The 16,979-nt window shown below is 39.2% G+C and overlaps 1 protein-coding gene across 1 annotated transcript; it reads right to left on the bottom strand.

Annotated features, from left to right (window-relative positions):
* Nucleotides 1-3,993: 3,993 nt before the first annotated feature.
* Nucleotides 3,994-10,527, bottom strand: LOC145824433 (uncharacterized). Its single transcript, XM_082924093.1, has 4 exons — nt 10,191-10,527; nt 5,763-5,814; nt 4,445-5,026; nt 3,994-4,054 (listed from the first exon to the last, which is right to left on the bottom strand). Exons 1-4 carry the CDS (start codon nt 10,525-10,527, stop codon nt 3,994-3,996), a joined length of 1,032 nt encoding a protein of 343 aa, XP_082780219.1.
* Between the last annotated feature and the right edge of the window lie 6,452 nt (nt 10,528-16,979).

The following is a 16,979-nucleotide window of genomic DNA, read 5'->3' as shown; positions in this document are numbered from 1 at the left end:
TGCATGTATGCATGCATCAAGCTATTCTTTTCTACGTTCGGAGAAACAATTGGATGGGCTTTCTACTCATACATGGACCCATTAGACAACATGATCAAGTATAATTGGGCTAAGAGCATCCGGGCAACCCTGATGGGTTCATTTGGCCAAAACTGTGGAAAATCAGGACGAGTCACTAGATATGTGATGTTGTTAATGGTAAATCTCATAAAACTTATTCTATGTTTAATATGAACATTTACGGGGTCTGCCCACTCTGATGTGAATGTTCACATTTCTGGGCAATGATGCGGAAGTTGACATCAGTGATGTAAACATTCACATTACTGTTCAGTAATGTACAAACACACATTAGTAGACGTTGGTGTAAACATTCACATCAGTGTAGATTGATGTGATGTTAGCACCAAAACAAATGTTGGACATTCACATCACTGATGTGAATGTTCACATTGCTGGGCAATGGTGTGGAAGTTGACATCAATATGTGAACATTCACATTACTGTTCAGTAATGTATAAACACACATTATTAGCCACTGGTGTAAACATTCACATCAGTGTTAATTGATTTAAACATTCACATTACTGCCCATTGGTGTAAACATTCATATCAGTGTTAATTGATGTGAACATTCACATTACTGATATTTGTTATTTGTTTCAGTACTGGTTGTGTGAGCATACAACAATCTTACAACCCCGCAACCCCAATGCCATTCCCCGATGTGTAAAGTGGGACCTCACAGCCTTACATAGCAACATGAAGTCCATATTTTTGCCTAAGCTTGGTTTAAATGAGGTACAAGTACAATAAAAAATATTGTGCCCATTCACATAGTGAGACAAGAAACTATCTAACTAACATAATGTCTTCAACTGCAGGTATATGGTGGCGAGCTAATGGCATCCCCAACTGAAGCGAAGATGTACCATCATACAAAATTGAATGTGGAGCCCAAACCTGAGATTTTGTCAAGTGCACCAGCAAAGAAAGATGAAAGCAATGATGATGAAAGCAAAGACAGTCAACGCAGTGACGATAGTGATGGATTTTCTGTCGATGCAATGGACCTGAATGATGTTGGACATGATATCAACCCCAGCTTTAACACCCCCAATGCTGAGAGAGGTATTATCATAGTACAACCAACTGAGCTGGACATTGTGGATGTGCTTATAAAAGAAAATCAAAAAGCTTGGGGTCTTGTACGACAATGGGAAGCAAAATACAAACAGTTGAAAGAATCATGGGAGTTGAGGGCAAGGGTGATTGCTGTCCTTGAAGCCAACCTATTTGACCAATCGGGCCCATCCAATATGGACATGGACATGAAGAATTGCATGGAGTGGAAAGATGTAGAAATTCAGCGGCTGACAAAGTTGGCCATCAACTTGAAATGTGAAAAAATAATTCTTCAAGACCTTTTTGACGATTAGTCCGTCCACATTATCACTCAAGTTGAAACACAAAAGGCTCATGACAGCCTTAAGAAGCATCTCACTGCAGCATTGGAACACATTATCAGCCCACCATCGAGGGTAAAGCGCATAAAGCAGAAGGTAAGGAAAGAGCCCCAGTTGGATGAGTTTGAATACCCCAACTTGCCTGGTCAAAAGAAAGGGAAAGAGGGAGCCGAAGAGCAATCCCATGCAGTCCAGATTGCACAAGATTTACCCAAGCATCCACAAAAAAAGCAGCCAACAAAGTACAAGAAGTTAACCTTGAACAACAAACTGAAGGTTTGGGCCAACATGAGCAAACTCAACAAGCAGAAGGTCCAAAATTTGCACAAGAACGACGGTGATGAGTAAGTGATCTTACATATCCCCAACTGAATTTTTTTTTGCTCATGTTCAGTTCATATATATACTGAATAAATTAGATCATTTCATAAATGTGCAATGTTGACATTAACGTTTTCTGTAATCACAATGCACAGGTTGTTAGTGTGGCGAAGGGACTCAAAGACTAAAGATGTGTATTTTGATGACATCATACACATCATCAAGGAAGAATCAATAACCAACAACGTATGGCAACTGTAAATGTGTACAAAACACACACACACACACACACACACTGTAAAGACACTGCAACTAATGTATTGCCACCCCTCTGTTTCTGCAGGTGATAGATACATATGGTGAAATTCTACTTGAACTACAAGGGCTAGTCAACCCAAGTTTAGAGGATTCAACATTCATCTTTACAAGCACATGCTTGGTAACCACTAGACTTTTGGTTTGTTTATGTTTCAATAGATGTGAATGTCTATCTCAGCATTATATGCTTATATTGTTAACTTAAATGATAGGCAGATGTGAATGTTAACAACAATATAAAATGACAGATGAGAAGATTCACATTGACAGATGCGAACATTAACATCATTCGCAGTGAACATTATATGCTTACTATGTTGTTAACTTAAATGATACACAGATGTGAATGTTAACAACAACATAATATAACCGGTGTGAACATTCACATCTGTAATACATTGCATGACTGTTTCACAAATTAATAGATGTAAACATTCACATCATTCACATCACTAATCATTAACTGATGTGAACATTCACATCATTCACATCACTCACATCACTCACATTAACAGATGTGAACATTCACATCATTCATATCACTCACCATTAGCAGATGTGAACATTCACATCATTCACATCACTCACATTAACAGATGTGAACATTCACATCACTCACCATTAGCAGATATGAACATTCACATCATTCACATCACTCACCATTAGCAGATGTGAACATTCACATCAAACATTGATATAAATACTTGGTACATCATTGTATGCCATTTGTGTGCAGAAAATCATGCAAGAGTACCCCCCCACAAGAGAAATAAACTGATTGATGTACACATCAAGGAGCATCAAGGCCAGAGATTCTTAATCTTCTCAATACACGACAACTTCCACTGGACAATTGTTGTGTACGACGTGAAAGAGAATGTATGGAGGCATTATAACTCGCTGCGCTTAAGAGAAGGCATACATGACCCACATATTGACAAAGCACAAATAGTGGTAAGTGACTGACACATATAATACTTGTCATGTTGTGTAATATTTGAACTTGGACGCATGCACTATGTTGGTTGGTGCCTAATATGAAATTTCATTGTTGGCAGAGGGACTACATCGAGGCTTTGGTGCACAACATTGGACCATCTTCACCATTATGGACCAAATTATCAAGCCAAAATACTTCGCAACCAATCATATCAGTAGACATCTATCCTCAGCAAGCATCAGATTTGTAAGCCTAAAATCGATTTGTACACATGTTCCACAACCATTACCCACATAAATTTCAAAATCTAACAAGAAGTTTGCATTTTCAGGGTGGATTGCGGGCCTGCAGTTTGTTACATCATGAGGGCGCATGTATACCGTGAAGACATTGTTGCCAGCCTAGATCACTTTGAATGGTGTCAAATAAGAGACTCATTAGTACACCTTTTTCTGAACCACAGAAAGATAGTGCAATGTGAAAACCTATAGGTGGGGGGTGTCCACCTATCACTGTTACCCAAATTTATTATCCACATTTAAAACAATTCAGTGTCAATAGATTTTATATATTGGAGTAGACTAGCTTAATTGTAAATTAAGTCTATCACTGCTTGTACAGATATTTTTCAGTTAATCTATGTATATTCATTTTCAAGCCTATTTTGCGTTGGTCATGCATATTGAGATTGTATATATATTTTTTTGACACATGACATGATGTGAATGTTCACATCACAGAATGATCATACGCTTTCTTATGTTTTAAACCATACTACATGAATGTGAATATTGCTTAAAGTGTTCATGTATCACAATATGACAGGTGTGAATATGATATTTCTTAACACACGTCAATATTCACATCTAATAATTTGATGATATGAATATTCACATTATAACTTCTGATTATTTGAATGGCAACAACGATGTCATGAATATTCACATCTTATGAGTTGATGATGTGAATGGTTACATTGATGTAAACGTTCATGTCATCTACTTTGATGCTGTTAACAGTAACAAGAATGTGAACATTTACACCACAGAAATGTTTAAAAGTTCAACCAATGTGCAATTATTCACATAATGTGATTATATTACAAAAGTGTGAATGTTAACATCATGCATTCATCCAAAACACAGTAACATAAATGTCAGATTGGTACCTTAAAAAATTAAAAATAAAACAAAAATCAAATACTAATGCATTATTATGTTTGCCAACGCAACGTAATTTTATTGCAACACAATGTTTGCCAACCCAATACAATCTTATTTTAAAAATGAATATAAAAATCTAATATAAAACACAATGTTGAAATGAAAAATGTACATCCTATATCGGCTCCGTGCATGATTTTCGATTATGGCTCCTCAACTTATCACATCTCTCGCACCTTATTTGCTTCAATTTCTCACCCCTTGATGAAATCCTATTCTTTTTCGGCCTTCTAGGTGGTCTTTTCACAATTGGCGGGTATATAGTGAAGCCCATGGGATTAAAAAGTGGCTTCTCCACCGATAGTATAGAGAATATGACACCCGAACAGACTGCATGATATGTCTCTACATGAAAGTAATGTTCCACATAATCATTGAGATTGTAGCGGCTCTTCTGAATAGCAATAACAGCATGGTCACATAGGAATCCGTTGATTTGCCATTTGAAGCAAGAACATGTACGCCTTGCAACATCAACTGTAACAGATGATATCGAATGAACTTCAAATACATCCTCATTGGCTTTGCTAACTTGCCAAGACTTGCTGTTATTGAACGAATCCATAAGCCTTGTTTCGAATGCAGGACAAATAAGCTCATTCCATTTGTTTGCTTGGTCACGCCGTGCAGACATTTGCCGTATCAACTGAGTATGAATTGTGTCCACCATTTGAGTGATAGGAAGATTACGTGCTTCTTTAATCCAGTTATTAAATGACTCTGCTGCATTGGATGTCATCTCTCCATAACGCATGCCCCTGCACAATATCACAAACATTGTACAATACGAAATTTAACAGGTTTGAACATTCACGTTGACAGATGTGAATATTAACATCATTCGCAGTGAACATTATATGCTTATTATGTTGTCAACTTAAATGATAGACAGATGTGAATGTTAACAACAACAAAAATACGACAGGTGTCAACATTCAAATCTGTAATACATTGCATGACTGCTTGACAAATTAACAGATGTGAATATTCACATCATTCACATCAGTCATCATTAGCAGATATGAACATTAACATCATTTACATTGAACATGAAACACAATTGGAAGATTGTTACCATTCTAAACTGAAAATTCACATCGTTACCATTCTAAACTTGACAAATGGAACACCTTAGAAAACTATTATTACCTGAAGTATGAATTTGTCCAGTACTCAGGTGCCAAGTCCTTGAAAAAATTATGAGCTCGTTGTTTACCCTCCTCTTTTAATTTTGCAAGCTTTTTATGGAACCCTACCACAGTTGGCTCGTAAGAACAGTCACCCAAACTACTTACTAGGTGATCTCTGAATCCATTATCAATTCCTTTCATCTGGTCTCTTAAATTGCTCTTCAAGTGTTGTAAGCAATAATCGTGATGAGCCGATGGGAACACCTTTGGCATAGCTTCTAACAGACTAAGATTACGATTCGAAATAAAAGTAATCTGGCGCTTACCATCAACAACCTTCCCAAGTTCATGAAAGAACTATAACCAATTAGCCGTGATCTCTGAATCAACAATTACAAATGCAACAGGAAACAGACCTACAACATAACACCAATACACAACTATTCACAATATTCCAAAGTGAATAGAAAACAGTATAAACGTGTAACAAGTCCCCGAACACCCCGGGAGGATGAGTCCCGTTCTGTTCGTATTTGGGCTCACTACAGTTCGGACTCTCGAATTGTCACGGTTCTTAATCTGAACCAAAGAGTCAAAATCCGGCAAATCGTTTTGAGAAAAACAGATTTTTAGAAAAGAAGTGCCAAACATGGACTGCTTTGCCAGATACAGAGTCGCCACTTAAATATTTTTTATGGGGGAATTTAGGAAATCCTGACTCGGTGCCAAGGGCCACATGTCCGTCATCACCAAAGTTGTCTCAGCTCGGGAACTTGGGTACGATTGGGGAAGGTTAGCTATGAGCACCCCCGCTCGCCCGATCCGAAGATCGGCCTCTACTAACCATGATATCCGATTTTGAAAACGTTATGTGTTCTTATTCCAGTTAATTAGCTAGAATTACTATGTGATGCACACAACACAAAAATATAGGCTAGATAGCCTAATTTGGAACGAAGCATTGCATATCCGTTTGTTTGAAAAATAGTTTGAAATTTACTACTCGCAAGTAGGCTAAAGCACGGATTTCAACGAGTTGTTCAAACTCAAACAATCCAACCTTCACCCACAGGCATTCAAGCAGTTTATATCACATAAGCATCTAGCCACATGGTAAGCATGCTGTCATGTTGACATTCACACTCATGCGAGATGCTAAAGCATAAAAATACTTACAATGTACTCCGAGCCAAGACAAGAACATGTTAGCAATCAATGCATGATCCAAGTCCATGTTAAGTGGCTAATGCAACGCATACATAATGCAATCTAGAATAGGCTCAGCTAATCTAAGGATGACATGTGAAAATGCACAGATAGCATGTATTCAAGTTAGATTTGAAATACTTTATGCAGTTAGCATGATGCGCTGAGCCTGGTGCATGCAAGACTAATGAATGATGCACGCATGCATAGCATAAGGTATGCTAAAGTAAACATGTCCTAATACTAACCATCAAAAGCAGGTAAGTAAATGGGAGAAAGAAGTGGGGGTTGGAAGACATGCACACACGCACCCACACTTATTACAAATTTGCCCTCGCTCGAAGGGACCGAAAGAATAATGCAAATTAATTAACCTACAAGCTAATTAAATATTACAAACCAATTAATTAATTAACAAATTAACTAATCTAATGAAAGTAGTAAACAGTCTCGGGAAGAGGGCCCAATGCAATGCGCGCTCGGCTCCGCTCGGAAAGCCACTGCTATGCACAAGTTGCCTCTGCTTTGACTGTTATCCTTCTCTGAAGACTGCACAAATCTCAGGGTTGCTTCCCTGAATGCTGTGGAACACCACCGGCTGAGGGAATTGGTCACCGGCCATGGAGAATGGTCATCGGCCACAAATTAATCCATCGGCCACTTATGGATGGCTGGTCGGCACTGCAGATGGCCGGCCGGCCAAATCTTCCTATAGAATCTGTTTTTGACAGTAGTAGAGGGCAAAACATAGCATGGCAGTGCATTTCAAGCAATGTATGCACCAATCACACCCCTTATCATATTCATGACTCAAAGGGATATGATTCTCTATTCTCGGACCACCAATCGCGTATTTCCATGTATGATGGCCCAAGGAACCAAGTATGCATTTTGATATGGAATGCAATGCACATAATCAAGCAAAGGGGGCTCAACCTCTATCATACTCAACTCAAGAGGTGAAACATGCATGCCAATGCAATGCATTCTAGGTATGGAGGCTAGTATGCAACATGGCAATGCAATGTGTAATGTAGGTTAGGCACACAACCTAAGTAAAGAAGCATGTAAGGCATGAAGCAATGCAACCTACAAGTATGCAAGACACAATATGGATGTTCAAGCATGCAAGCAAGCATGTGACTTCATTTAATCATACAACAACACACAAATATGCAACAACATACAAGGTGAGCATGCAACGACCATGCAAAGGAGGGACTTACACTAGTTAGGCATCTCTATACTAAGCCCAAAACAGTGGCCAACATGCTCAAAAATGAAGTCAAAATGACATACAAACATGCATGCACGCAAGGACCAACACTTAGGCATATAGAGACAACTCTCAAGCACACTTAAGAGGATGCAAACATGGACAGATGGCATGCATATAAAGCTCTGAAAATCATGTTGTAAAGGTACCAAACCAAGTAAACAAGACAAGCTAAACATGTAACAATGGTCCAAGATTCAAGGCAAGCCCAAAGAGGCTTAAACCATGGCTAAGTCAACCAAGCCTCACAAGGCTAAGAGGACTTAAAACAGGTCCAAGGCAGGCTTAAGCAAGGCTAAGGATACACCTAGACGGCATCTAAGTGACCTAAACATGCAAGCATGCACAAGGGCCTAAACAAAGGGCGTAAGACAACAACCTTTTAACACATTAGAGGGGCATCAAATGCAAGTATACAAGAATGCTAAGTGGACTGAAATGGCATGGTAAGTGGTTCCAAACCACTGAAATAATGCAAGTAATGCACTTAAGGCTCACGGTTCATGCACTTAAGGCTCACAAGCTAAGAATGCAAAGAGGTTATGCAATGCATGTCATGGTCGACCAAAACAACCAAAAATAGAACTTTAGCATGCTGAAACAAGCACAAAAGCTTCACAAAGCTTGGCCAAAAACATGCTAGAACAAGGGTCAAAAACCTAAAGCATATTAAGGCTAAAACACGGCATTACAAGACATGTATGCAAAGCATGCAAGGTGTGTCTAAACCAATTTAACAAAATGCTATATCATGGCAATATAAGCACAAAAATCAGTTAAGGCATGATCAACATGAACCTAAACTGGATGCTCCTTCAAGAGGCAAAAATGACCCTTTTCAAGGACAACAAGGAGAGGGGGTGGCTCTCTCCTTCTTGGGACCTCAAGGCACCATCCTCACCACTGAAAACCCTCAAGATTTCAATCATGAGGAGGCCCAAACACAATGGTCCCGGAGCTCACCAAAAATGCACAAAAATGGAGCCTAACAAGGCTTAAGAGGGGTCAAACAACCTCAAATCTCAAAACACTCTCAAACAACTATTTAGAGTAGGCAAAAATAAAAATTTTAGATGTTATACACCAAGTCTAAAAACAGTTGCAAGGTAGTCAAAAAAGCTATGCAAAAATGGAGAATAAAAAGGACAAGTTCTTACCCTTGAAGACCTTCTTCACAAATGGTGGACCAGCTGCTTCTTTGAGCTCAAAACCACCCAAGAACACCAAGAACAAACCTCTGGCCCCTCAGCAACCAAGAAAAGGTGTAAGACTAGGTGTTTGTGTGCAATAGTAAGACTAAAACACACACAAGGCAAAGAAAGAGAGAGATATAGAGATAGAATGGATACAAACCCTAACCCTAATATCAGAGGTCTCTCTGGAAATATTTTTCTAACCTAGAGGAGGGAGGAGAGGTTCCCTCTTATAGAAGATTCAATCTTGTAAAGTTTCCAAGGCAAGCTAGATAAGAGGGAAATCCCTCCATACACATGTATGGAGGGGAGCAGAGTGTATGCCAGCTATCACAGCTGGCATGAAAATATCTGCAAAAGCAGATGAACAGTGGTCGGCCAGCCAAAAATACAATTTGGCCAAAATAGATGGCCGGTCGACCATCTATAGTGCCGGCCGGCCAAACATTTGGCCGGTGGCAACAAAACACAGCCGGTGGCCTCAAGCCACAGCCAGTGGAGTGTGAGGGTGGCCAATAAGCCATTCCCTGCCCTCCAAAGCAAAAACACAAGTGTTTGGTGCAAAACCAAACACAAAACAGTCGAGTCAAGAGGTCCTGAGGCAAGGCGCGTAGCCGAGACCTCCGGGAACTCAAGACGAACACAAACAAGGAAGATCACCGAGTGTTCAAACGGTGACGCCCAAGTCTTGAGGACGGTCAAAAATGGGGTGTCTACAAAACGAAACAGGTCATGTGAATGTTTATATCTACATTGGCCTATTACTATTGTTATTTTTGGATTCGGGTTCGTAAACATCAATGATGTGAACATTCACATTAACGACCATTAATAATTCATTGTTGATTGTTGAGTCATTGATAATGTGAACATTCACAGTACTGTTCATTAATGGATCAACTGACATTAGTATACACTGATGTGAACATTCACATCAGTGTATAATAATGTGAATGTTCACATTACTGTCATTAGCAGACACAGATGTGAACATTTACATCAGTGCATACTAATGTCAATGTTCACATTACTTATAATTTCTCAATCACTCATTTGTCCAGACTATGCTGCTCAGAGTGAATATTGACATGAATAGACAGCTAAAAAAAATACTAACCATTGTTTCCGTCTTTCGCCGTTGCCGCAAGTAGCTGACCTTTGTACTTTCCTTTGAGGAATGTTCCATCCAGGAATAATAAAGGCCGACAAGAATTGAACCCAGAAATACACGCAGCGAATGACACAAAGAAACGACAAAACTGTTGACTACTCGTATTATAGTCAATATTGACATAACTCATCGGATTGTACCACATCACAGCATCCAAATACCACCGCAGTTGGTCAAATGATAATGAGTGATCTCCATGAATACCAGCCTTTGCTTTCTCCATACCCAACCATACGACATGGTAACTCACATCTAGTCCATAATCCCTCTTCAAAATAGTCATCACCTCACACGGCCGAGTCAACGGCTTGTCCCTCACAATTTCAGATATGGTACTTGACACCAAATTCGAACTAACTCGCGGATTCCTCAATGTTCAGACATCTGTACCACAACTATGCGCATCACTAAACCTCTTGATGTAGAAAAAACCATTTGCTCGTTATGCTCTACAATGTATAGCCCATAAGCAGCCTCTCTCCTCACGCATCGCACACACAGTAGTAACTCTTGTTGTCTCGTTCTTGACATACGTAAACTGAAACCCACATTGGATGGCATACTTACATAAAACGTCACGAAATTCTTGTGCACCTCCAACAAACCGTTGTCCCACATGCGTAATACTATTTGCCCAAGGGGCTGACAACAACACCTTCTCCTTATGGTGGCAAAATCTCCGTAATGCATCAATATCTTCCTCAACCCCCACACGCAGCGATCCCGAGCTACTTGACTGACCAATATCACTTTTCAACTCAACCACAACTTCTACATGTTATACCCCCATTGATTTAGCAAGCAGTAACATGTTCTGAAATTCTTCCTCATTGTCCAAATCACACCTATTTATCCCAGGTAACCGATAGAACAATGAAATAGAACCAGCAGACAACTCCCCCCATTTTTCACACAAACAGTTCACCAAACACGAATAACACAATGCGTGGGCAACATTTATTACAGTTGTACTGCAACCATATGTACACACCAACATCATAAAGGTATCCATCTCCTGTAAAAACACAACAATACAACAATCAACAATAATCCAAACCGATATGAAAGTTCACATTACGCAAAAATTAGATGACTACGTGTAAAGTTCAAGTGTTAAATCCATAATTCACATTAACAAGATGTGAATATTCACATTGATACATATCCTCTGAATTATATCACCCACACAGAGCCTCATTAAGCAAACATGAAAGTAAAGTGAGAACATTCACATTCTATCATTAATATTAACACGATGTAAATATTTACATTGACACATATACTCTGAATTATATCACCCACATAGAGCCTCATTAAGCAAACATCAAAGTAAAATGCAAACATCCACATTCTTCATGTAATACTAATATGATGTAAACATTCACATTGTTCCACATACTCTGAATTACAGACGATCCACATTCATCACTAATCTGATGACCTCCCCTCCACAGGACCACGATGTAAACATTCACATTGATCCATATACTCTGAATTATATCACTCACACAGAGCCTCATTAAACAAACATCAAAGTAAAATGCAAACATCCACATTCTTTCATTAATACTACCACGATGTAAACATTCACATTGTTCCATATACTTTGAATTATAGAAGATTCACATTTATCACTAATCTGATGACCTCCCCTCCACAGGACCACGATGTAAACATTCACATTAATCCATATACTTCGAATTATATCACGTATGATGCATATAATTGAAAAAACAGAGCATCAGATCCATATCAATCAAAAAACAGAGCATTTGATCCATCATACAAATCAAAACATAAAGTGAACATGTATTCATAACCAAAATGATACTAACCTTAATCATGCAATCCTACAATCGTCCAGAAACTCGAAAACAACTGCTTTGAAGTAGTTATACTCCAGAAAACCTGAGAACCGAACACCTTCAAATTCGTCGTCTTCACTTGAAAATCACTGAACCAGACTACAACAGTAACAATGAAACCCTAGCACATCAAAGCCTCAGAATGAGCATGCAAGATAGAAACGTATCCATTTGAATTAGAATGATAGAAACTGCCAAAACTGAATCCACAAAATCACAGGGAACGTGTTATGTATTAACATAGTATGTATATATATATATATATATATAAGGGCATAATAGTCCAGGTAAAAATATAAAATTAGAAAAATAGACTTTATGGAATAAAAAGAAAAGTATATGGGATTAATCAGGTTATAATATTCCTTTGTGGACTTAATGGGTTATAACAACTCTAAGATGGATTTATCAATAAAAATCCCTTTATAATATTACCGAACAATGAGAAATATACAAAAAATAAAATAAAAATTGACCCAGTTTAAAAATTAAAACAATTTTAATGTTTTATGTATTTATTAAATTTGTTTTTGCATTATTCACATTGTTTTGCTGTGTAAGTCATATGTAGATCATATATATCTAAAACATAAAAAATTATTTGGCCAAATTATGAAACCAAAACAACATCGATTTTGTGAAAACCTTAAACCAAATGAGTTTTGGGTTTTAGAATGAGTTTTAAAAAACACTAAACCAAATAGTTTTGGGTTTTATATTTCGAGTTTTGAGTTTTGGAATGAGGTTTTGAAAATCCTGAACCAAACAAGGATATTGGATGAAGGCCATGGTGCAATTAAAGATACTGGATGAGATTGTATCATATGGTCCTTTAAATGCATTATAGATAAATGGTTACTTGCAATTTTTTTTCTAGCAAACTAGTTTTTGGCTTCAAATCCCAACTCTTTTGAAACAGATTCCTGGATTTCATGATATACTTTGAGGGTTTGAGGTTATGATGCTAATGATTCACTTTGTTTGTTTTCAGTTTTTTGAAAACACTTTTCGAAAAATTTTATTTTCTTGTTTTTCGTATTTTTTTTGTTTTTATTGAATTTTTTTTACTATTTTAAGCAAATCTTAAATTTTTAGACACACCTAACATAAATACACTTAAAAGTATAATTTTTGTGAAAAAAATCTTTAAAAAATTCACTAAATACCAAAAATATGAAAATTCAGTATATTTTTTGTATTTTTGTATATTTATTAATTTTTTAAAATATTTGTTTACAAATATTTTATTTTTAGATACATCTAAGGTGCATTTAAAAAAATGTTTAAAATTTTAAAAATATTCACTAAAAACAAAAATAAAAAACTCAATTTTTAAAAAAATTAATTTAAAAAACTGAAACCAAACATACAAATGTTATTTTCGTTGCAGGCTTCCTTCTTCATTGCATATGTTGTGACATCTGGCTGGACCGGTACATCTAATGAACTCGTTCAACTGTTTCCCCTCATCCCTAATTTTATAAAAAGAAGATTTTCAGGAAAAGCTGATGATGCCTTCAATTCCTTACCACAGTGAAATTCCCTGGATTGCCTTTTTTGGACTTCTTGGCGTAACATACATACTTCATCCTTGTATCTCTAATTCTTCCAGTTATCTTGGTTTACTTCTGCCTAGTGTACGTCATCTACCGTAATCAGGTTAGTTGGATGATTTTTTTTACTCTATTACATTTGAGACTCTTACTTTTTTGTGTTGTAAATTTAAATAAAAGAAGTATTTGTCTGCAAAACCATAAAAATAAAAATGCTGGTTGCACTTTCCTCTACAAGACAACCAATCAAGTGCATCTGAGCTTGTTGAAGGCATAATTTGTTGTAGAACCTTTGCTGATGTATATATACCTTAATGCGATCAATGAATTGCAATGTTGTAAGGACTTCATTCACTTTTATTTTTATAATTTGAAGATGTAATATTAAAATATGTATATGTGGGGGCCAAATATATTATTACGTAGGGAAGCCGCATAACTTAAAAAAGGAAATCAAGTCATGTACTGTACGGCTCTATCCCAGAGGGGCAAAGGCCGAATAACCGGGCTGAATATGAAGAGGAAGCCGAATGAGCGATTGTTCATTGGACGAAAGGTGGACCCAACTATCAACATTAAGGACGACTATAAATAAGAAGAGCATCAGTTAAGAAAAGGTATGTAAGAAAAAGTAAGATTAACTTGAGGTATAAGCAACCTAGAGAGCATACACTGACTTATCCGTCGGAGTGCTAATTCCGGCACCCCCGACCGGAGCGTTCATTTCTGTTCAGGTGATTAGCTGAGGATCAAGAGCGTCCTACAGGATCCAGAGAGTATTTCCAAACCACTTCCCCACAATTGGCGTCGTCTGTGCGAATACTCCAGCACATCCATGGCGGGCATGACGGAAGATCCTCTGGTAGTCGTTGAAGACCTTATGCCACGAGATGATACCACTCTAAGCAATATGCTTGGGCCAGAGAACATTACCGCATGAAGGGCCTTGAACTTTGACTCAGTTGCCCAGACCTCACCCTCGACTTCAGCACATGAGACAATGCAAGCGATTATGGATCAGGCAAAGCAAAACGAACAGAGGTTGAAAAACATAATGGCTGAGAACGAGCGCCTTCGACAGGATTTGGCCTTAGAGGTGGCAAAATCCCAACAGGCCGCGTGCCAAGATCCGGGACAACCTCTGAGAAAAGATGGTCAACGACCTCGAGTTCGGAGACATGATAGTGGCACTGATTCTGACTCATTATCCCCAGAATCCAAAAAGAAGGGATGAGTGGAAGTCTCCAGTTCTTCTAAAGGCAGTCTGCGGGCACGGAATAAGCGAAGAATAAATGATTCAGATGAAGAGGATCAACATGACCCCTTTGTGCGACGGATCGCAACGGCAGTGCTACCCAAAAAGTTCAAAACTCCATCGTTCACCCTATACAATGGAAAATCGGACCCCACTGATCACATTTGTCATTATAAGCAAGCAATGACGCTTCATGCAGACGACGAGGCCTTCATGTGTTGAATATTTTTGACTAGTTTGGGACCATTGACTGTTAGATGGTATTATAAATTGGAACCGGCATCGATTAAGAGCTTCCACCAACTCTAAAAATCCTTCAGGGCAAGGTTCATTACCAATGAGGTTCAGCCGAAACAAGCCGATTCTCTCTGGCCAATGCAAATTCAACCAGGAGAAACCCTTCATGCATATTCGGTGCGCTATTGGGAATGCTTTAATCTAGTAGATGATGCCTGCAATGACTCTATGGCCATCACTGCCTTTAAGATGGGTTTGCATCCTGACAGTGCCCTCCGCAGCTCCTTGACCAGATGGCCTCCCAAAGCAGTCTGGTCGTTAATGAAGAAAGTTGAAGAATATTGCAAAGTGGAAGATGATGCCCTGCGGGTCAAAGTCGGACACAAGGCCAACAAGACGGTCCCATCTGAAATCGTTCAGCCGATAAACTCTGTACCAATACGGAGCCCTGAACCACGGAATCGGGTTAGACAAGACAAAAGACGAGATTCGCGCCGATCAAATGACCAATGTTCACATCGAGCTAACGAACAACTACAAGTGGATAGCAGGAGCATAAAGCGCGCGAACAAGAAATATACGGAGTTAACGAAGCCCATCAGTGCGGTTATGTCTAAAGTTTAACACCTTCCCTTCTTTAAATGGCCACCCAAGATGATGGGACCTCCTGACACGAAGAGACGGGATAGGCGGTGCGCATATCACAAAGAATACTGTAGACACCCCATTTTTGACCGACCTTAAGACTCAGACGTCACCGATTGAGCACTTGGTGATGTGGCATATCGTGCTCATTCAGAAGTCTCAGAGTCGCGGCCGTGAGCCCTGCCTCCGGACTTCCGAACCCTCTTCTTTGCCTTGCCTCGATTTGCGAACCAGACTCGGTTTTCTCTGTTTCTTTTTTTGAGGGGAGGGAGAGGTCCTGTAGACCATCTCTCAGTGGCCGTGGGCTACATTTTGTGGCTATAGGCCATTTTGCCCATTTCGGGGCCCGGTTCTCGGTTTTCGGAGCCGTCAGGCCGTATGCCTCGGTTTGGGACCGCTTAACCATCTCCATTTGCTCTGATTTTTGGCATACTTCTTATTTTCTCCCTTTTGAGGGACACTGAGGTCTGAGAAACCCACTTCGTGGTCGAATACCACTTTCGGTGCTTAACAGGCAGTTTCCGGGGCCCCGAACTGTGTGTTTTGGCCCTCGAACATTCGTTTTGCATCAGTTTTCGTTCATTTTTGGCAGGTACCTCTGTTTCATCACCAGGAAGGCCGTAGAAGGGTGGGAGGCCAGCAATTATTTTAGCAACCAGTTATATATCCTCCGACGCCCTCCGACGCCCGTTTTTCTCACTTCCGAGCCAATGTTGAACACCCTTGGGCCATTTTCTTGAACTTTTAACCACATATTTGTGATGTACACACATGGGAGGACCCTAAAAGTTGGTGGCCGGCCACTAATGTTGCTTGACCCTTTTGAACCCCTCCTAAAAATGGCCTATTCTCTCTCCTGTTTTATAGTTTGCAATTTTGAACCACAGGGTTGTGATGAGGGGACCTGGAAGGACACCTTTTTGTGATGGCCGGCCAGAAAATCAACTTGACCTTTTTGACCCCTAGCCGGCCGGCTAGGGGGGGTGGCCGGCCGGCCACCTGTAGCTTTGAAAGTTGGCCGGCCTTAATCCTCACAATATGCACTTTACAGCTGTATAGCTGTTGTCCCCCAGAAATATCTACATCCGGGGGACACCTTTTGAAAAAAGGACTTGGTCCTTCTCCCCCACCCTTTCCCTCCATGCTCCCGCTCTCCTTGGTCCATATAACCAGCTGCCAT

The sequence above is a fragment of the Camellia sinensis genome, chromosome 4 (genome assembly GCF_055761805.1).
Source record: "Camellia sinensis isolate YWXY chromosome 4, ASM5576180v1, whole genome shotgun sequence".
NCBI classification, from domain to species: domain Eukaryota; kingdom Viridiplantae; phylum Streptophyta; class Magnoliopsida; order Ericales; family Theaceae; genus Camellia; species Camellia sinensis.
This window is presented reverse-complemented; position numbering and strand designations above follow the sequence as displayed.

Excerpts from the sequence above, each read along its gene's own strand:
- LOC145824433 (XM_082924093.1), bottom strand. The coding sequence starts at position 10,527 with ATGACTATTTTGAAGAGGGATTATGGACTAGATGTGAGTTACCATGTC. Across the intron at positions 5,815-10,190 it reads GGCGAAAGACGGAAACAATG|GTCTGTTTCCTGTTGCATTT; the intron begins GTTAGTATTTTT and ends GTTATGTTGTAG. Across the intron at positions 4,055-4,444 it reads GAGAAATTGAAGCAAATAAG|CATCAAAGTAGATGACATGA; the intron begins GTGCGAGAGATG and ends TACTGTTAACAG.